This window comes from Pristis pectinata, chromosome 15 (assembly GCF_009764475.1).
Source record: "Pristis pectinata isolate sPriPec2 chromosome 15, sPriPec2.1.pri, whole genome shotgun sequence".
NCBI classification, from domain to species: domain Eukaryota; kingdom Metazoa; phylum Chordata; class Chondrichthyes; order Rhinopristiformes; family Pristidae; genus Pristis; species Pristis pectinata.
Window position 1 is genome coordinate 14,298,242 of NC_067419.1, and position 22,062 is coordinate 14,320,303.

Genomic DNA, 22,062 nt, shown 5'->3' on the forward strand with positions numbered 1-22,062 from the left:
GTCACTGGCTGCAGGATATCCAGCCTCTGACCTTGCACGTAGTATGGAATTAATGTTGCTGCTCCAGTTGAGTTCCTGGTCAACAGTAGCCCTCAGGTTATGGATGGTGGGACACTTGACGATGGTAATGGTACTCGATGTCAAGGGGAGGCAGTTAGTCTCTCCCTTTATTGGAGTTGATTATTGTCTGGCACTTTTGTGACTTGAATATCACTTGTCACTTAACAGCCCATACCTGAATGTTGTGTAGGTTTTTGCTGCATGTGGACATGAATTGCATCATTTTCTGAGTACAGCTCAGGAACAGGCCCTTCAGCCCGTGATGTTGTGCCAAACTAATTAAGCTAATGAAGTTGCAATTAGAAAGCACATTTGGAATCCAGTTGGCCCAAAATTCCTTTAAGATCATTTAAAAACTTCCCTGTCATGTGTGTCTCCATTTCCTTCTAGAATGATGTTACTGAATGTGTTTCCACTGCTCTTTTAGCCAGTACACTGCAGATAGTAACAAACTGTGTGTAATTTATTCCACCGCCCCCCCCACATAACACCTCCACATTTTGTCAGTCATCTCAAAGCTATATCCTCTGGTCACCAACCCCTCTGCTGATTTAAAACAGTTTCCTCCTTACTTATGACATCAAAATCCATTTGTGAATTTGTATCACATATATCAAATTTCACCTTGGCCTTCTCAGCCCCATCCACTGTCACCCTGGTTTTGCAATTTCTCCACAGAACTGGAGTTCCTCATTTGTGCGACTATTTCAGTCAATCCCTTCTGTGTTCCCTCTCTGAACCATGACATCCTTGTGTGTGATACTCAAGCTGAGGCCTAATCATATTTTATAGTTTTACAAATATATTTGCACTACAGTTCTTAATCTGTTCAGACTCGTCCAAAACTGTGTGTACATCAACTGCAAGGACTCTCACTTCCTCCTTTTAAAATTGTGCTAATTAGTTCATATTGCTTATTCTGACTGGAAACTGCACACCTCTTTGTGTCATCTACTATGTACTTGTCTGTCTCAAGTCCATGTCCTCTTGACTGTAACTATCATCTTCATTGTTTATTACTCTGTAGCTAGAGCTGGAAAAAGTCTTCCATTATGTCCTGTTATGAGAATACATTTAGAGAGCAGTTGTCTGAATAGTGAATTGCTGGTAAACCTTCTAGTGTGAAAAATGGCCTTTCTCCACTTCTGTACCTCCATTGCCACCATCTCTTTAATTCAATGAATTATAATTTTGCTAATGTCCATCATGTGGTATTTTGTCATACAAAGACAATAACAAAGATACAATCTTCAATGAGTCTTTCTATACAGTGTGCCTCAGCAAATCCATGTTGATTATTATGTTAGCCTATATTTTCCTAAATCGCAATTAATAGTCTCAGACTATTTTTTCCCTCTTCCTTGAAGACGCTGAGTCCTTGCAATTTCTACCCTTCCTTCAGCAGTCTACTATGTAATCCATCCAGGCTGGGTACATTTGAGGATTACTAACCATTCTAATGTCACCATGTATCCTCTTACTCCCACACATGGTAGCAGCTTCATTCTCCAAAAAAAAATTCTTTCTCTGAATGATCTTTTATTATTTGTGTTCAAAAGTCTTTGGTGTTGCCTTTAATGTATGTCACCAATCTGTTCTCCTATTACCTTCAAGTTCTCTTTTAACATAAGCATCCTTTTTACTTTGAATCTCCATGTTGTTTGTCAGCTATAGCACTGTAGCTTTGATATCCTACTGAGAATATATCAACAGTATGGCGTTTGTTGCAATGAATTCCTTATTGGTAGCTCATTCTGATGCACAGCAGTGGGGTACATCAGGGCTTCGGAGAAGTTCTTAACCTGAGAAATGGATCATACCTTCTTCCAAAGTACATGGCTGCTCTGCCTCCAGATTCTCTCTTTGACTGGTGAGTCAGTAAGATTGAATACAGCATTAGACAGGTGTCTTTGAAAGGATAGGAAGTATGCTATGATACCTCTGCAAGGACTAACATTATTCTCCTGAATGCTGACAGATGTGCTCTACAAAGTGTTATTGGCACAGTCCCAATAATGACAGCCACTGATAACCAGCTGATAAACCTTATATTTTAATTCTTCCACAGTAGCCACAAATGTAAAAACATCAGTTGCAACAAAATCACACATCATCTGGGTCTTCCCTCTGTGAAGTCTTAAAGAGCTACTGTTCCTGTTGCACAAATAGTGTTAAAATTGCATGCTGTTATTTGTAAAAATTACATCACATAGGTCATTAATAAACACCTGACATGAGATTTTAGAATCACAGCTGAATTAGACATATTTTAAACATTAATAAAATGCCAGCTACAACAACAATGTAGTCAGAACATCAAAAAAAGACTAGAAAAGACTCTGTAGTAAAATATAAAAATCTAGAATTATAAATAGAAATTTGGTCCATGGATGGGTTCATTGTTCTACTATTTACACTATGTATTAGAAGATTAATTTTCTCTCTTTAATAAAGCAATGTCCACGTATCCAGACTTAATCAACACTAACCCTTCCTCTTTCTGTGCATTATCTAGCTTGCCGGATTGGGCGCTGCTGAATGTTGGCCTTGTAAAGTTGTTGACATCATGGAAAATAGAAAGAAGGTAAGTCTTGGGCAGTTGCAATTTAGGAACCATTGATAGTGTGGTCGCTATCAAAACCTCTGCAGGAATGAATGTCACCCTTTCCCCACCCCCCAGCCCCTTTTCTAATTCTGGTACAAACTGGAAGCAGACCCATGAAACTTGACACTGAACATGCTGAATATGCAACTACAGCGAACACCAGTCAGGCCAGAATGACGCAATTCACATACTCCACAATTTCGGCTAAGAATTTTTTTTATATATGATGTCATCCACAAGTCACCTTCCAATGGTGACATAAAATGGATATTAGGATTCCACAATAGATACCTGTATAGTTAACAAGATCTTAAATGGGATTCTGTGTTGGTAAAAACATCCATTTTATTGTTACACCAGAGACTCCATGCTTTCTGCTCCATTGTAGTCATCAGCAGACAGGGCAAGGCCATTGGTTTCCAGTGTAGTTGCAGTGTTTTCATCTTCCCTTGAGTTGACCAGGCTGAGTATAGCTTTGTATAAAAATTGATACTGATCCTGCAAGGAGATAAAAGATCCCATTCTTCTTGTGGCACACTCAAAATTAAATTTACCATCATTTAACCAGATAAGCAAAGAACAACAATGTGGAGTCTTTTCTCCAAAATGACATGAGATCTGCCCTCCGACATCCGTTTGCTCTCAAATTGTTGATGATGCATTAAACAAAACATCATGTCTTTAAATTCCCTGGTAGACATAGCAAAAATAGTCCACATATGTCTGGTTATTATTTTATGGCACAAAGGCCATTGGGTCCATAATGGCTGCCAGCAGAGCAATCCTATTAGTCCCATTCCTTGTTCCCCTGTAACTTGTTTCCTCTTGCATGCTCATTAAACTCTCCTTTGATTCTTTTTATTTGTAAAATACCTATACTAGAGGTAGTTTTACTGTAGCTAATTAACCTACCCACATATTTACAGGGAGAATATGCAGATAGCAACTTAAGGTTGGGATTGAACCAGTATGCCTACAGCTGTGAGGTAGCAGCACTAACTACTGTACCACTCTGCTGTCCTTATTGATACAGTTCTTATATGATCACTTACTGAAAGTATTTTAATGCTTCTTGGTATACTTTTCTATAAACTGCCTGTGAAACACCATTGGTATTTTTTCACTGATTCCAGAACGCAAGTTTAGTTTACTGCTCCCCGCAGGAACTCAGCGAACCAGCCCTTCCTTCCTATCTGTAGTTTCGGTTTTACAAAGGAGATTGCTACAGAATTCAGTGCAGAACGGTTGATCCTACTGTCTAATCGCAGCCACCTTACATCCATCAGCTTTAAGGACTAGAAAATGTCCCGCTGCCTTCATTTTCCCTGTCAGAGTTAAATAGGTTTTGATAAAAGCAGTAAAGCATTGTGTTTACAAAGTTGCACTTAATGACTTACGATGTCAGTGAATATGCCAGGCCTCATTAAGTTAATCATTTTAGCCACTTGATAAACATCCACTGAGTTTTCACTCTCCAGCTGATGCATCAGTTTAGTCAATGCACAGAAGGTACCAGCAGTTATCCCACCATGCCTGTAGAATTGAAGAAAATACGTTTCATTTTTTTTATTTCAGTATCTACACATGTTCACCACTCTTTTCAAAAAATAATCTTAATATCTGCTACAATGCAACTGCAGTCTCAGCAAAGTTAATGATCATTAAAAAAAATGCAACAGGTTTGTCCTTCCCTCAGCTCAACAAAGAAGTCCCAGTCAGTGTGTCATGAGTTTAATGATTCTGAAATTGGAAAACTATTGCTAGGCTTGACTCAAGAAAGGAAGTCCCACGTTTAGCAGAATGTATTGAAGTCTCTCTAAATCATGCACATCTCCAGGAAGCAAAGCCACACAGTCTGTGTCTATTCTCATCTCTGGCACTCCAACAAGAGGGAAAACATGACATTTTCCATTTCTAAGGAAATCTTTTCATGAAGAAATGCAACTTGTACAAGTGGTTTAAAATTAGGAAGGGGAACTTACTCATCATGAACAATTATTGGCCCATCTCTAGTAGCAGCAGCTTCCCGTATCAAGTTGAGGAGCTCAAAGGTTTTTCTTATTGGACCATCTGGATTTGGCCACTTTGGAGACTGGTAGTGTCTCACTTCAAGTACATAATCATCCTGCAGCAGAAGTAATTAAAAAATAAATATTGCAATTACTGCAGCTGTTATTCCATGATAGAAAGTGTATTACTTGTATAATGAAATGAATTATTAGAGTTTTTTGGTGCCTCCTTAAAGTTGCCCATTGACAGATATTTTACACAGTTGATTGTGTACTACCCAAACTCAACAAAGCCCAAGGGTTTAATTTCTAGATTGTGAAATTTAATGTAATTAGCCAACATGTCTGGGAATCTTTTTAAGCACTGATGAAGTATTCTGTAAATGTCATCTGCAACACTCTTGTAAGGAAAAAAAAATGAAGGGGAATAGTTTTATTTTGGCATTCTGGGTATTCTTCCAGAAAATGCTCTCCCAGTAAACTTTAGGGATTGGCCTCTTCAACATTTCCAATTACCTCACCCTGTACTTATATAGAACAGTTACATAGCAAGATAGCTCTAGCTGTTTCTCAGGATCATCCATGGATAAAATTTAATGCTGAGCCACAAGAAGGTTTAATAGGATATCTGCGAAAATCCTTGGTCACAGAGGCAGGGTTAACGGGAGAGAGATGGGGAGATTTAGAGAGCTAATTTCAGAGTTTAAAATCTGGGCAGCTGCACTTGTGGCTGTCAATAGTGAAGTTATGAAAACCTATAGGCCACTTTCAGATGATGCACATAAGCTTCATGGTTCTATTTTTATGCTCTTTGCACAGTATTAAGTACAAAACTGATTGATTTCCAACATTGTTTGAAACTAAACATGAGAGATTAAATTGATACTGGCTCATGTATCACAATTTAAATTAGAGCACATCATACATAACAAAACCTACATGAATCAACCAAATAATGCACTGCTTCTAACTTATAGAAAATGAATTCTGGAGCAAATATTAGATCAAAATAAATATTTATTTTGGTCTAATATGATTCAAGGGATGTGAATGAAAGAAATCTTGTATTCTACTGTTCATGTCTCAATGCTTTAGGTAAGGGGTTGGTGGAAGGAATCCAGAGAAGCAAATGCATGTTGGCCAGTAATGGAAGTGACCACAAGTAACTGCAAATCTAACCGGACAATGAAAGAAAGTGATGCTGATGGTAAATGATATGAAATCCCATCTGGTCAAAGCCATTCTGAACTAAAATGGTTGTTTTCCATTTCTTCCTCCACTAAATTTGTCTGCTGCTTTTTCACCTGTGAACATTGAATTGCTGCTGGCATAGAGTGTACAAGCAAGTGTCTGGCATCTTGCCAACAATTACTTTCAAAGTGGTGAGTCACACAGTCTCAGGCACTTTAAAGGAATTATGTTACACATGATTGTCAACCTTTCCAAATCGGAAATATCCTACATTAGGCATTTAACTCAAACTTTTCCAAATGATAGCCTGCTATAGAATAAAGCATAGCATAGATGCAAAGAGTAACTGATAAAGATACTGTCACAGATTCTATCATCCAGCTTGATGTTGTTATTCAGCCTTAAGTTCTCCATCACCTACAGGTATCAGAAACCACATTAAGCAACAGCATATGCAGACTGCCTCAGTAAGTCACGCGGCATTGTTGAGAAAGCACAAATCAACTGACATTTCAGATATAAATCCTTACAATTGAAAAGGATTAACAGGTGAATGGCACTTCAGAACAAACTGAACAGGAGGGAGGAGGGTTGGAACAAGACATATAGAATGATCTGTAAATTGCTCAAGTGGGACATAAGAAAATAGTTGGGGGAATGGCAGGAGTGATGTTCACAGGAGCTGCAGTGAGAGAGATCAGTCACAGATTGCACAGTGGAATGGGAAGCACAAAAAGCTTTAGAAGTGCTCAACGCCCCAGGATTTTGCTGGATGAGAAAAAGCAGAGCAATGGCAAGGATGCCAACCATCCAAAATATCACTTTTAAGACAATGGTGGCCCAACACACATGATCATCACTGTGAAAATAGTAATATAATTAGCTGCAGCATGTGTTAAATTCCAGCAGGAAAAGTAACCAAGTATCCTTTGCCTTGTGGTACTGCCTCATTCTAAATTCATTCTCATTTCAAATTCATAATCCTTTACCTGTGTTGCTTCCAGAATGAAATCCTGGATGATGAGCTGTTCTTCATTGGAAAGACACAGGTGGCTCTCATTGATCAGACTCACTGTAAATGCTTCATAATTCATTGGCCCGTCCTTCCTTGGCCAGTACGTGGTCTAAAAATCATTGAAGTTAACACTTGTATAAATATCCCAGCCCACTGAGTTTTATAACCATCCAAAAGGAAATAAATATACATTTCACCACTCAGGTGCTCAGCTGTGGTTAGGTGATAACAGGGAATGCTCACTTCTGAATCAAATGGTTGTGGGTTCGAATCTTCCTCCAAAGACTTACTTAACAAAAGTACCAGACAGACAGATTCTGTAAGGAATGGATGCTGTTCTGATGAGGCATTAAACTGTCTGCCTTCTCTGGAGGATGTAAAAATTATACACCTCTTGGATGGCCAGGGAATTTTTCCCTATTTTCCTGGCCAATATTTATACCTGATTGTCTGCCAGTACTACAGGTTATCTGATTACTTGTTTCACTGTTGTTTGTGGCAGCTTCTTATGTACAAATTGAACGCTGTCTTTCTATTTTACAAGAGGACCACTCATTAAAATAATTTCATTGGCTGTGATTAAAGGTGCCACAAAAAAGCAAGTTCATTTCTTATCTTAATTGCCAATACACTCACACATCATTTAAAATTCATATGATTAGGTGGTAGAGAAGGAAAAAGCTTCTTTTCTACTCAGAATTTTCATGCAGTTTCTCCCACTGTCCACATGTAATAGCCTGGCAGAGGGGCTGAGATAATATTCCCACATTATCTCTCAAAGATTTAGAGCAATGAGCATTGTGGCTTTCATTCAATGCATCTTATACGTGACAGCAGACAAAAAAGCTCCTTCTGCTCTGCTCAATGATTAGTGCCATTGCTTTCCAGTACAGCACTGGCATTGAATTGCTATTACCTGCTCATTATCTGGCCACAGCAGAAAAATTAAGGATGTCACTGTGGCCATCAGAGCCAACATCATTCAGAACAACCTCTGCCAGGTGTTTAGCTGAGCTAACATCAGGTTTCTGCGACTTGCTTTGCATCATGTACATTGTTGAATCCAATTCTCTTACCCCACCAGTGGACTCACCCCTACTTTATATGCATGTTAATGACTCCACCATTGGGATTTGTGGATCTGGTATTAGAAATGTTAAAATAGAGTTAATTATAAAAAAAATAGCATCAGGTATTTTATAAAGACATCATACCAGTCCTTGGTTATCTGGCAGCATGACAATGATTTGAGCATTGTAGTCCCATATCATTCGCCAGAAGTCCTTTGTAGTAAGTGGCAGTGGATGTTGGGTAATGATGAACTCATCAATTCGATGAAATCCCTTAAATATCAAGAGTGAACAAATGGTCAGGAAGAGTCCTCAAGTATAAATCAATCAGCTAATACTCTCTGTGTTTATCAGCATATGCAAAATGGCCAAAAAAATAAAGGTCCTGACATATAACAGACCAAACATTGCTGTTTAGGGCCCACCAGGGCTCCAGTAGTCTGCACTTATATCAGAGCTTAACATTTCAGCTTCAGACTGCACTAGAACCTTCAAAAGCTAGGTTGACACTGCAGTACATTGTTAAGTCTGGACTGCACTGCTTCAAGTCACCACCTTTCAGTCAAACCAAGGCCCCTTCAGGTTTTTCAGGTGGATGTAAAAGATTCCACAAAGGAGTCACAGTGTTCTGGGCAATATTCATTCATCCCTTAATTAACATTGCTACAAACATAGAACATTACTATCCATGAGTGCTCGCTGTAGCCAAATTGGCTGCCACGTTTGTATGGCATTTCCAACAATGTCTGCAATGCTGCTTTGGATATTCTGAGGTCATTAAAGGCTTTATATCAAAAGCTACCAGCCTTGCTGAGCTTTCCCAGCATTTTCTGATTTTGTTTCCAGCATCTGTAGTGTTTTGCCTTTTGATTACAGTTTTGACAAAGATGAATTATTGCCTCTTTAGAATTCAAGGTCAGTTATAGAATCACATAGCACAGAAACAGGCCCAACTTGTCCATGGCGACCAAGATACCCACCCAAGCTAGTCCAATTTGCCAGTGTTTGGCCCACATCGCTCTAAACCTTTCCTATCCATGTACCTGCCCAAAAATCTTTTAAATGTTGTTATTATGCCTGCCTCATCCACTCCCTCTGGCAGCTCGTTCCATATACATACCATCCCAGTGTGGAAAAAGTTGTCCTTCAGGTTCTTATTAAATCTTTCCCCTCTCACTTTGAACCTATGCTCATTAGTTCTTGATTCCCCAACCCTGGGAAAAAGACTGTGCATTCACCCTATCTATGACGCTCATGATTTTATAAGATCACCTCTCAGTCTCATTTGCTCCAAGGAATAAAGTCCCAGCCTGCCCAACTTCTTCCTATAACCCAGTCCCTCGAGTCCTGGCAATGTCCTCGTAAATCTTAATGCTTAATGGCATCTTTCCCATAGCAGGGTGACCAAAATTGAACGCAACATTCCAAGTGTGGCCTCACCAACATCTTGTACAACTGCAGTGTAACATCCCAACTTCTATTCTCAATGCCCTGACAGATGAAGGCCAGTGTGCCACCTTCATGGAACTATGTACTTGTATTCCTAGGTCCCTCTGTTCTCCAACACTCTCCGGGGCCCTACCGTTCACTGTGATATTCCTACGCAGGTTTGACTTCCCAAAATGCAAAACCTTGCATTTACCTGAATTAAACTCCCATTTGCCACTTACCCAGCTGATCAAGATTCCCACTGTAATTCTTGATAGTCTCCTTCACCACCTACAATATCACCTGTTTTAGTGTCATCTGCAAACTTACTAACCATGCCTTGTACATTCTTATCCAAATCTTTGATATAGATGACAACAATGGGCCCAGCACCAACCCGAGGTACACCACTAGTCATGGGGCTTCAGTCCGAGAAACAACCTTCCACCATCGCCCTTGGCTTCCTACCATCAAGCTACTTTTCTCACTAATTGCAATTGGTGGAGTTTCCTTATGCGGTGCCTGCTTATAATACGTTTTACATTGTCTTTTATTAGAAGGGTGTCCTGATTGCTTTAAGAAGACAGGTCTCGTAGGATCAGTAGCTCTTAGCTTCCTGCAGCTCACCAGAAGGAATGGCCAGTGGTGTAGATAAATTCCAAGCCCTGGCGCATGAGCTAAATTTAAACTGTGACACACTGACTGGATTCAACTTTCAAATCAATCTCAACTCTTTAAACATTGTGCACCCAGAAGACAAATGATTGCTGTTCTCTGATGTAATAAGTTCTTCCAGGCCCAAGTAGACTAAAGGCATCAGAAATCAAAAGGCACTGCAGAGGTTGGAAATTTAAAATAAAAGCAAAAATGCTGAAAACACTCAGTGGTTTAGGAGCATCTGTGGAAACAGAGTTAACGTTCAGGTCCAAGACCCTTTGTCAGAACTTATTAAACAACACATTAAAGAGCCTAAGATATTTCAGACATTACAATTTTGTGACTGATTCACATGCAGCTTAATCATAACCAGTCAACTCATTGTATGGACCCTCCGAGGCTTGGCTGTCCCCACTCCATCTGCGAACCTGCACAGACTGCTTTCAAGATGCTTACCGAAACATACGATGCATTGATGTAATCAGAGCCCTCAAAATTCAGTGTTGCAAGTCCAACCCTTGATCTCTCCACTAGAACAAAAAACAAACATTACTTACTTTGACATAACTACACAGGTAGGAATGGCATTGGAGTGGACTAACTCCCTGAAAAGGCCAAGGATTCCAACTTTTATATCGCTTGTCTATCAGTCAGTGCCTGATAGGTATGGTTAGTCAAAGGAAAAACCCATAAATATGGGGTGCACTGCAATTTGAAACAACTCTCAGAAGAAAAATGTGTGAAATGAAACAGGCACTACTCAATTCAGATTATTCAATGATTACATCCTTTTGGTCCATTGATTGCCTGCTTCTTGTAGAGCAATCCAATTCAGTCCCATTTCCTGCTCAGCTAAAATCCTACAGCTCTGGAACCACGTCCTGGAGGAACTAGTGCATCATTACCTGAATTGGCTGCAGTTCTTCAGAACCAACTTAACTATTGTTTTACAAAGTTCACAAAACCTCCCTGTGTTTGTACTTTGTCCTTCTCTTCACAAAAACAGGATTTTATTACTTGCCAACTGTTTTTTCAAGATGCCCCACCACTTTCAAAGATTTATTCACCCATGTTCTCTGTTCCTGAATCTCCTTTAGAAGTGTGCCTCTCAGTTCACGATAAGTCATTCTTTTCTAACTGTCCCTGAACTTGCAAGTATTATCTAAAAATGCACCAGCTTGAGTTCTGTTAAAAACTATTCCAAAGCTCCTTGAGTCTGCTATGAATTTTAGCTATGCAGGCTTCAGTCTTGTTATCACAGCTATTCTGCCTTTCTGTTCTGTTGGTGGTCAAGTGGATGAGATCAGCTTCCCTCCTGATGCAAGTGTCACAGAGAATTCGAATCGAACCTCCCAAGATACAAATCCTTCCCACTGCTGCCAGTAAAATTGCAATTTAAGATCATGCAATGCTGAATTGGGAACTGGATGACTTGTCCATAGATATTATTAAAATATAATGGCATAGTATAACACTGGTAAGATTCTCACTCTTCCAATCTAAAGACTGAATGGATTCCTGATAAATCTCACCTTATCTATCCAGTTTCTGCTTTGTAGTAACTGATACTGACCAGTGGGCCTGTAATCGACAAATCCCAGTGATTGAAAGTTCACATCATACCAAAGCCAACTGTAAACTTGAATATAATTTTAGAAGTCTGGAAATGAAAATCTGTGGGCAATATAAATGACCACAAAGCTGTTGGAAAACCAGCTGGGTCACCTATGCCCTTGGCAAGAAAACTCAGGGTACTGACTCAGTCTTGTCTATGTTTGACTCTTAACTGATCTTGGATTTGGCCTAGCAAGCCACCTAGCTGTTACTCAGCATTTCAAGAATGCAGTAGACTACCAGGGAGTAACAGAATAAGAGTGATGACCTATAGAAAAAGCATCATTTGATACAAAGCAGAAACTACAGTGAAAGTGAGATTTATCAGGCTACAAGTAATATAGTCAAGTCCTTAATAGTCATCAGTTCTCAATTCAACATTGCATTATCTTAAATTAGAGCCACAGAATTGTTCAGCACAGAAACAGGCCCTTCGGCTCACTGCAATTATACCAAATTTGCAGTCGTTTTTACTGGTGACAGTAAAAAGGATTTGTATTGTGGAAGGCTTGATTTGATTGGAGTTCTCTGGGACATAGGCAGCAGGAGGGAAGTTGATCCCATTCACTTCGAGCACTGATTGAAAGAAAAGCAGAATAGTTACGGTAACACCACCAAGGCCGGCTTAGCTAAAATTCATATTGAATCTAAAGTAACAAAGGAAAGAGTTTTAAGAAATCTCATCCTGGTACATTTGGACAACCTGTTTATTAACCGTTTACAGCACCAATGCATGTGGGCTTTGATATTGCTAATTAATACAATGCAAGTCAAAACCAGTTTGATTTGACTAAAGCCAGCCACTGCTGTAGCTTAGTGAGTTCTGCACAGGAAGAAACAGTTGTCAGGTCTTTCAAACTGGTCAGTGTCTAATACCTAACAGCCAATTACTGAATGGGCCAGTACAGCTAGACATTATTTTCCTCTTCCCTTAGCTTGGAAGTATGTCAAAGAGGACTGCATTCAGAGATTTCATCTTGAGACATGTCACCTTCCTAATTAGAGTTACCAGTGCCCACTTTCTGAGTTGATAGGCTGGTGACACTGTTCGAATTAAATGGTGGCATGAAAAAGATTGCTTGCAAGTATATTGCATCCAGTAGTTCTCTGGTGTTTAGGGAGATGTGCTCAGGGCCACAGAAAGGTGCAAGACTGGAAATGGTACTAAACTGTAGTCACCATAAAAAATAGAGCCGGCTGCTTTTTGCAGGATATGGGTGACCATCTTGGAATACTCCATTGTTCAACCATGGATCCCATCTGTGTTCTCGTAGACAGGGAGAAAAAGTGGGTAAATGTTCAACATAACCATCACCAAAATATTCCTTGGCATGATATTGACCAACTTTTTTAAAAAGTAAATTTTATTTGAAAAACTATATGCTAAAAATATAAACTTTCTGATATTTGATCTTCAAGCCTACCAGGAATAATGGAGGAATTTCTGTTCTTGTCTCTATTGCATTGCTTCAGCGCTGCAGAGTAATCACACTGCTTGGCATGAGGCTGACTCACCAGCTGTGGAGAGAAAAAAAGAGTCCAAATACATCCTTAACATGGATCACTCAACATTAACGAGTATGAATTTTGACTCAATTTCTACTTAAAGTATGAATCTTTAACCTGGTTACTGACTGTCTGATCCCCGTGACAGACTCCCTCTTCCTGGTTACCAATTCTCTGGTCAAATTAAACACTATAAATTCAAATGTTTTTGTCTTTCACAACTTCCTGGTTTATTCAAGTGCTAACCCATGTGTGTCTGGTAATGATTCACTTCTGTCAGGGGGAACAAGCCCCACAATTGTGTCTGTAACACTTTCTGCATTCCCATCTTCACCTCCTTCACTTCCTCTCAGAACCATGATAAGATGCAACTTGTTCCCAGGTTGAATCTTTGCATTCAATAGAAAACATTTCCTCCACTTCCATTGTGATCTCTCCAAACACATCATTGCCATCTTCATCTTTTGCAGAACTCTAGCCACTCCATGCCCCCCCCCCACCCCGCCCCATCCACTTTTCTATAGCATCCGCTCCACTATCCTCAGCAAGTGTTGGAGAAGTAACACCTGCCCCTTGACCTCTTCATGTCACCATCCATGCATGGTTTGCCTGTAATAAAATTAGAGGATGCTGGAAATACTCTGTGGAGTGAGAAACAGAATTAATGTTTAAGCTCAGTGACAGTTCTGATGCAAGGTTATTGACCTAACTCCATTGTCTTTGCAGACGCTGCCTTACCTGCAGGAGTATTTTGAGCACTTTTTTATTTCAGATTTCCAGCATCTGCAGCATTTTATCTTTTATTATTTACCTGTACTCCTAAATTTCACTGCTCATAAGGCTGCCTTCTCCACAATGAACCTCAATGTCAGCAACAAAAAAAATTGCATCTCACTGTTCTATAAGGTATTTTACAATCTCTGGATCTCAGCGTTGACTGATGCAACTTTAGATCTTAAACGCGGTGCCCATTTGCTCCGGATTGCGGGTACTGATAATGCTGAATAGACATATTAGTCCACCTAAGAATAGCAGGGATGTGAATTGGTGCTTGGAATGGAAATCCCTAAACAATACACAGCAGGATGGTTTTCACCCCTTGTATCCAGCTCTTAGGACAGTGGAGCCTCCCTGTTTGGCTGGATTTTCCTGTTTCCCACCCTCTTTGCTAATCCGCTGGAACTGTTTCCACCTCTGAAACCCATTAAATAACACCCATTATTTATTTGATTAATGCCTCCTTTATTACACCGTCATCTTTTCTGCCAACACTATGATCACTTTGCACTGAAATGGACTTTGTTTATTTTTGTTCTAATTGGGTTCTTTCTTGTAAAAATTGTGTTTTATGTATGTTTAATTTATGTTTTTCTTGTGAATGCTGCTTATATGACGCTACGTACCTGTGGTGCTGCTGCAAGTAAGTTTTTCATTGCACCTGTATATACATGTACTTGTGCATATGACAATAAACTCGACTTTGACATTTCGTCTCCGTGTCATTCCAAAGAGTTAGGAAGATGCAAGAACTTCTGACCAGAGATTGCCCTAAGATGATTGCACTTTTCATGCCCATTTGTACTTGTCCCAAAGTGCGTTAAAACCACTGAGGGCTTTTGAAGTGTGCTGCACTACCCAATTTGTACACAGCAATCAAAAATCAAAGAACTGAAGATGCTGGAAAGAGGGTGAAGGCTTGTCAATCACATATTATGCATGTGCATTTAACAAGTCTTCACCCTCTTCAGCGTCCCTCGCCTTCCTCCATCACAGACGTTCCCCAACCCCTCCCACTTCTTTGCACATGTTCAGCATTGTTTATATATGGCAAGTGCCCAGAAACAGCAACATGATAGGGACCACACAGTCTGTGTTGGAAATGTTGATTGAATGATAAATATTGGTCAGGCCATTTCCATTGAATTACTGCCAAGGGAGTATTTGCATCAACAAACCCCACTGAACTTCACATTAAACTGAGCAAAATGAATAATGTTTGAAGAAGAGCCTCACCTTGAATTGCTTCTCTAGTTTTGTTTTACCCGATGGTCCAGGTGTAAGAAGAGCATTTACGTAGGCGTGCAAATGGTTGGCAGGAACCTCAGTGTCCTTATTAAGGATGGCTTCCACGAGGGCATCATGAATGAAGATGTACTGCTCCTGTTGGGAATTATATTAGACATGGAACTGCATATTTGGTTCTGGAGAATAGTTTGCAATCATACCAACATGTTAGATACATTGGATTAGATTATGCATTGGACCAGACTGGCAATTCTGAAATGTTAGTACCCTTGTTAACAGTTTTTTGAGACTTCATTAACAAGCATTCACATGTGATTAAAGCTTGTATTTTAAGGCTGTTGTGTCAATGCACATTGGTTGAATGCAGGATCTCTGAAGTGAAAATGTTTGAGCTGCCTACAAGATGGGCGAGGAATATACACAGGGAGAAGATAGCCTCAGAACAGGCTGAAGTGTGCTCGCCATTATTCCATTCAAGGGGCACATACACCCACTGCAGCTGTAGCCTTAAACTGCTCATTTGGTGGTGGACACATAAGGCCCAGTTCAGATGAACTAAGTACAAAATTCCCAGAGGCCCAGACCAGGTAAGTCTGAGAAATTACTAACGATCCTAAGTAACACACAGTGCTTCACGATCAAACAGGATGAATTGCTGGCAATAAACAAAACTGTCTGCTCTCCAAAACACATGAGAAGTTTATTCTATGAGAGTAGGTAGACTCTAAGCACAATGAAACCTTTCTGATCCAGCTCCTGCTGGATCCAGCCAGCAAACTATGCCCATGTTCTCCTCACACCTGTACTCACCTTATGCACTTTAGGGTGGACTTTGGGTCACAGTGGAATACTGGAAAACACAACAATATCTACAGGATACCAGGAGTTTCAGAGCAACGATGTGTACTGTTTTCGGGACTAAGAGCAATGCATACCAACAGGTGGCTTTTATTTTCACATTCATATTTTTGGAAATGGAAGATCAGCATTTATTGCCCATCCCTAATTACCTTCTTGAACCACAGCAGTCTGTCTGGTGAAGGTGCTTTTGGAGAGGGGTTTCCAGGATTTAGACCCAGTAGTCATGACAGTGGTGCTTATTAGGTATTCTAGTCATGCTCTATGTCTCTAGGCTTCAGCCCTTTGCTTTATACCCATTACTTATTTTAGTTGAGTTGACTATGTAGTCCATATCTGGCTGTTCTTCCTTATTTCTGCTGATAATGTATTCCCTGATAATGTAGATGACAAGTTATATGATTCTTTGATCCCTCACAATGGATTCTCTCATGCGTTTTCCAGTTTGATACAATGATCTCTCGTTTTACTCAGAATTCCCTCTTGTTTTTTCACCTGAACCAAACACTCAAACACAGTATGTGGGCAGCTCTGGGAAAGCTAGTACTTACTGTCGGTCCATAGTTGCCCGTAAAGTGGGTAGTTTGCTGGACCATTTCAGAGGACTATTCCAAGGCAGCCATATTGTCATGGGTCTGGACTCACAGACAGAGTAACGATGGCAGCTTTCACTCCCTAATGCACATTGGTAACCCAGTTATGATTTTACAACAGTTCTGTGGTTTTGAAGTCACCTCACTGAAATATACATTCCTGACACTTTTCCTTCATAAGTTTTTTTTCTTTCTAGAGCTTACATAGCATTTATTTCTTCAGGAAAAATGGCCAATTTTGGCATTACAAACCAAAAACTTCATTCTCCCCGAGAATTTATTCTAACAAAAGCAAGATAGCTGCAAGAACTAGAACTCCTTCCAAGCTAGCCGTTTTTCTTACCTCTGTTTGCACTAAATAGTTTCTTTGTGTTCTGATGTGTTTGAGGAATCCCAGCACATTGACAGTGCCTTTCTGTTTGATCTGTTGCAACATGCTGTCTATTACTATGTATGTTCCTGTTCTTCCAACACCAGCACTGTAAGAGAAATGACATGGAATATAACAGAAGTGATCAACTTAGGAAATGGCTCAATCCTTCACTGTGGCTACACTCATCCATACAGCAGCCAATGTACTGAGGAAAAGAAATATTCTTTTCATAATTGCAATCCCGAAATCCAGCTGTTCAAGTACAGATCTAAAAATATAGCTATTTTTCATCAACCCAGGCTTTTCTGCATGAGTGTAACAGGATGCTTTGAGGAATAAATATTGAAAAGAAAGAATGCTGCTTAATATGTTATGGCTCACCCTGTAGAATTTTAATTGGTGAACCCAGTACTTATTACTTCTGGTTTAATATTATTCCGTGTCTCCCTCCTCCATTGCCTCCAGCAAATGTTTATCATCAACAATCATGCTGAGAGTTTTCATTGGTTTAAAAGAAAAGAAATATAAAATCTTCCCACAGTTAATGCTCACCAATGGAGGCAATGTTAATACTGGGATTCCAGCGCCGCCACCCCACCGTGCCCCCCCCACTTCAATAAACAATCAAAATGGAGCTCTTGAATGTTAGCAGTGACCACAGGAAATATGCATTTTAAATTACTTCTAAGTGCGAGGAAACTAGGAACAGGCCTAAACTTAGCAGAATGGGAGGCAAATAATCTGTTTAATTCTACTTCTGTTGAACATCTCGATTGCCATTTTATCTTAATTCTCCTGGTGGGAACAGATGGGATCTGATTCGATGCCTATTGTATACCGTCAGCTTACTGCCGAGTTAGGGTAGAGTGAATCCCGCATGGGGGCAATGCCTACCAGTGATGAGCTGTTTTAGGAATTCCTGGTGTCTTGTGGCTACTTGCATTCTATCTGATCACATCTTCATATCATCCCAGAACATGGCACCATTGCCCCAGATAATGGACAGCTTTGTAATTTGGTCCTCAACATGTCACAAAAACCGTGGAGTCTGTCGTTGTATTTGCACTTGTGATGAGAATGCTTCCTGCAGCTTAAACCATTTAGATACATTCACATTGTGACAAACCAAAGAGGTTTTGCAGTGAATAAAGTTGTGTACCTGCAATGAACTACAACAGGTCCTGTATGATTGGCTTTAGCAGCTGCTGAGTGTCGTATAAATGTTAATACAGGAAGGGCATACTCTGGAACACCCATATCAGGCCATTGGGTGTAATGATACTGGGTCACCATACGATCATTCTGCCTTCCTTTCAATGATCCCTGCGGTGGAGCAGAAAACAAGTTTAATAATAGTGTTAATTTTCTTCTAAAGTAGAAGGTACAGAATTAGTTCCAGAATGCATGACTTCACGTCAAGCATTTGGAGCATAAAGTGCTTGATCATACAAGAAGTTCTCATGCTTTCCTCTGCCTATCAAACAACACCACACTCCCTCTCCACCCTTTACACACAGGAATATACTGGCTTTTTCTCCCTTCCTTCAGCTGCTTTCTCGAAAGCATGGAAGTCAAATATAATTCACCAACCAATGCTCCAGCTTGGATCAGTCTATACATATAGAGGTAGGATAACATTTGGGGTCACATCTCTGGTAGTGAACTAAGTTATTCAGCCTAACTCAGATGATATCGTTGAACACACTAACAAACAAATTTAATTTTAGTCAGATAAAGTCAAATAGCATTCAGGCATTATGTAAGCTCTACAATACTGAGTGTGTCATCTCACCACCCACTGTTCTAAACAGCGATGTTTAGGAAATAATTCCTGGTAATTTTTTCTCAATTGGAAATCCAAATGAACATCAAGGAGCAGGCTTGTTCTGCCACTTGCATCATCTGTCTTCACCTTTTGTTTATGGTTAATATGTTATACTAAGAACAAACACAATTGTACCATTAACAAGCTCCCACCCACTGAGTACATTGGAGCAGTGTGGGCAGGAGCTTGTTGACTGCAAGATTAAATTACTGCTCAAACTTCATTGAGAGACACCTCTGACCTGTTGGTTAAATATCTTAAAAGATTCAGTTTTTGTTGCAAAGCCCAAAACTACTTCACTGAGCAATAGGTGCTTTTGAATGCAAAAGGGATCAGGGTAGTGAGGAGACCCGCTCTGAATCTATCTGTTCCCCCTAATTCCACTGTTCGCACAGGCAAGCTCAGAGAACAAAATAAATATGCAAAACAACACAAACCAAATTGCAACTTGGTGAAATTCAATCCATGCTTTCAACTTCTTATGATAATATATTTTGATGGGGAAAACTTAAGAATATTTGTACTTTCAGCCAAACAAGTACATACCTTTTTAAACTTTGTGTTGCGCACAGTAAACTGTCTAACAGTGTAGTAAGATGAAACTTTAGTGTTCTTCAGCGATACAAGGATGTGTCCGTATTCTTCACTGTTTTCTGATGGCCAGTATTGATCACATTTCCTCTGAACAGAAATAAGAATTTATGTTAAGGACCAATCCAAGATCTTTCTCTAGGCATTCTTACCCAGGATGGTTTCTATTTGTACTGATTCAACAGGGCCAATGTTCTCAGTTTAGGATAGAGTGCAGATGCCTCTCCACTATGACCTGACCTTACTTGGAGAATTTCATACTGGTATTTGGATGCTTTGAATGAAAAATGTTCCATTCTCCAATATGAGTACTCCTTGCCTTGAACTCCCCCATGTGCTTTGAATTCCATCATGTGGAGCTGGGGCAAATCAAGCCCAACTCGTAAAATTATTGAAAAATCTTTGCACTTGACTAATCCATGCTTCCATCTTAGTCAGCTGCTAAAATTATCAAAATCCCTTATTGACTCTACATTAAACAATGTTCAGAAGTATTCAAAAGCTATTTAAACTATTGAGAATGTAAATATGGTTGCCCGTAATGAATTCACGAGCACACATTCCAGATGCATCCTCACACTTGTGTCAAGTAAAGAAAATGTTTGGAATTCTTCCTTGAGAGGAGCTCACGAGGGTAAAAAACCATCAAGGGTGAGCTGCCTGGGTCTTCAGGACTTCCAAGGTAACTGGTATGTCTGCACAGAAACCCAGTGTTGCTGACAGTTGCTGTACCTTTGATTTTAGAATCAAGAAGTGAGGGCATTGTTGCTGCTTTGTTTGGAATACCAATAACTAAGATTTTTGGTTATACTACCCCTTATAGCTGTGAATTTAGGCCCAGAATTTGGAGAAACATCAGAAATTAAGCCGGGAATTGATCTTGTAATTTACAAATGTTTCTGGTTAATGACATTCTAAACAAATGGGCAATAATGCCTCTACTTTTACATTGTAATGTCAAACATATGCATGCAAGGGACTACAACAGATTCTGAAACTCACCCTTCCTTTCTCTACCAGGTTGGTGATCATCACAATAACGCTTACGTTATGCTCCCATATCATTCGCCAGAAGTCTTCAGCTGTGGATTTCAGTGGCCCTTGAGCTGCTATGTAGGCCTTCTGCCTATCGTAGCCCTGGTAGATATAGTTAAAAATCATGCTATGTTATCTTCGTGCTTCTTTTATTGTTTCGCACACTTCTCCTTTAACAGAACTCAGGATCACATTAAGTCCATTCTAGAAAAATCCAGATAGATCACCCACAGAATTTGAAAGTAAGGTTACACAAAGGTAACTTACAAAAAATGTTGGAAAAGTCAGGAAACATAAAAGACATTATCCTTTCATTCTTTTGACTTGTGACTTTAATCACAGAATGCATTTATTCATTCACAATGTGGATCTCACAGGCAATGCTCATTCCAAATTATCCCCACACTATTTCAGAGGGCAATTACGAGCCTGTCATATTGCTTTGTGTCTGGGCTAATATCAATAAATTTCCTTCTCTGAAGGACATTCAGTGAATCAATAAGTTTCTGTGACTATTTCGTGGTTTCATGGTTACCATTACTGATTCTAGCTTTTTATTCCAGATTTAACTGCATTTAAATTCCCCCGGCACAGGTGCTGGGATTCAAACTTGCGGCTGGATCAATCAAACAGGCTCTAGAAACTGGTCCAGTAACCACTATACTACCACACTCTGATACAAGACCTTCCTCTGAAGTTTTTCAGCCCATTTTGAAAGAGCTGTACAGTTAGTCACGCTCCCTTGGTCATACTCCATAGTCCTGCGAATCTTCCCCCTTTAAATATTTATTCATTTTCCATTTGAACTACCATTCAATTGCAACTTGAACAGCTGCCACTTTCTCCCTTCTTCTCCTCCAGTCAGAAGACTATTCTAAACATCAGCATCCTCATATCTTTTTTACATTCCCCTTCTCCTTCGTCCCATTTCCTGGTTCAAATTAAAGTAATAAAAATCATTACAGCTTTAAAGTTCCCAATCCTTCAACATTACTATGTAAAGTGATTAAAATACACAAAGCGAAGGTTAGTTCTATATCTTTTCAATCCTCTATAGAATTGCTCTGTTCAATTATTGTTAACCTAGTAAGGAAAGATGAGCACTGCGTGAATTTTGAAATGGATCTGAAGCCAAAAGGCTGCACTCAAATGAACTGAGGGAATGTTCACTGCACAATGTGAGCCACCTATTGGTAGCTTGCTCAGTTACAGAGCAGCAAGTTGCAGGGCTTGCAAAATGCAACTTAAAGTACAAGAAATTAAGAAGAATGCAGAATGTTTTAATGTTTCACCTTTTAGACTCAAAGTAAGTAATTTAAATTCAACAGCTAACATGTTTTGTGCAAGAAACTCTGAATAATTAAATGTTTTCAGTGGAAAACATGCCCTGAGTGGAAAAGAATGAACACTTATTAGCTCAGCTTACCATTCATTAACAGGAAACCAATCCACATAACAAACATTGCATTTGACAATCTTTTACAAAAGTCTACCTCACAAAAAAGTTCTGCCTGATACTTGCAGTAAGCTTTTTCAGCTTTCCCTACTCTAATATACACTAGTTCAAATAAATGATTAAGAAAAAAATGTATTACATATCATGGCAA

The 22,062-nt window shown here is 39.6% G+C and overlaps 1 protein-coding gene across 4 annotated transcripts in view; it reads right to left on the bottom strand.

Annotated features, from left to right (window-relative positions):
• Positions 1 to 2,100: 2,100 nt before the first annotated feature.
• ptprz1a (protein tyrosine phosphatase receptor type Z1a) overlaps positions 2,101 to 22,062 on the bottom strand; it is a 206,266-nt gene continuing 186,304 nt past the window's right edge. For all 4 annotated transcript variants that reach the window (XM_052030166.1, XM_052030164.1, XM_052030165.1 and 1 more), the window contains 12 exons: positions 20,423 to 20,557; positions 19,376 to 19,510; positions 18,164 to 18,327; positions 16,975 to 17,110; positions 15,169 to 15,315; positions 13,074 to 13,167; positions 10,492 to 10,565; positions 8,095 to 8,223; positions 6,855 to 6,989; positions 4,648 to 4,790; positions 4,063 to 4,198; positions 2,101 to 3,163 (listed from right to left, as the gene is read on the bottom strand). In XM_052030166.1, the coding sequence (XP_051886126.1) occupies positions 3,017 to 3,163; positions 4,063 to 4,198; positions 4,648 to 4,790; positions 6,855 to 6,989; positions 8,095 to 8,223; positions 10,492 to 10,565; positions 13,074 to 13,167; positions 15,169 to 15,315; positions 16,975 to 17,110; positions 18,164 to 18,327; positions 19,376 to 19,510; positions 20,423 to 20,557 (1,575 nt within the window). In that variant the 3' untranslated portion in view covers positions 2,101 to 3,016. The remainder of the gene's footprint in view (positions 3,164 to 4,062; positions 4,199 to 4,647; positions 4,791 to 6,854; positions 6,990 to 8,094; positions 8,224 to 10,491; positions 10,566 to 13,073; positions 13,168 to 15,168; positions 15,316 to 16,974; positions 17,111 to 18,163; positions 18,328 to 19,375; positions 19,511 to 20,422; positions 20,558 to 22,062) is intronic.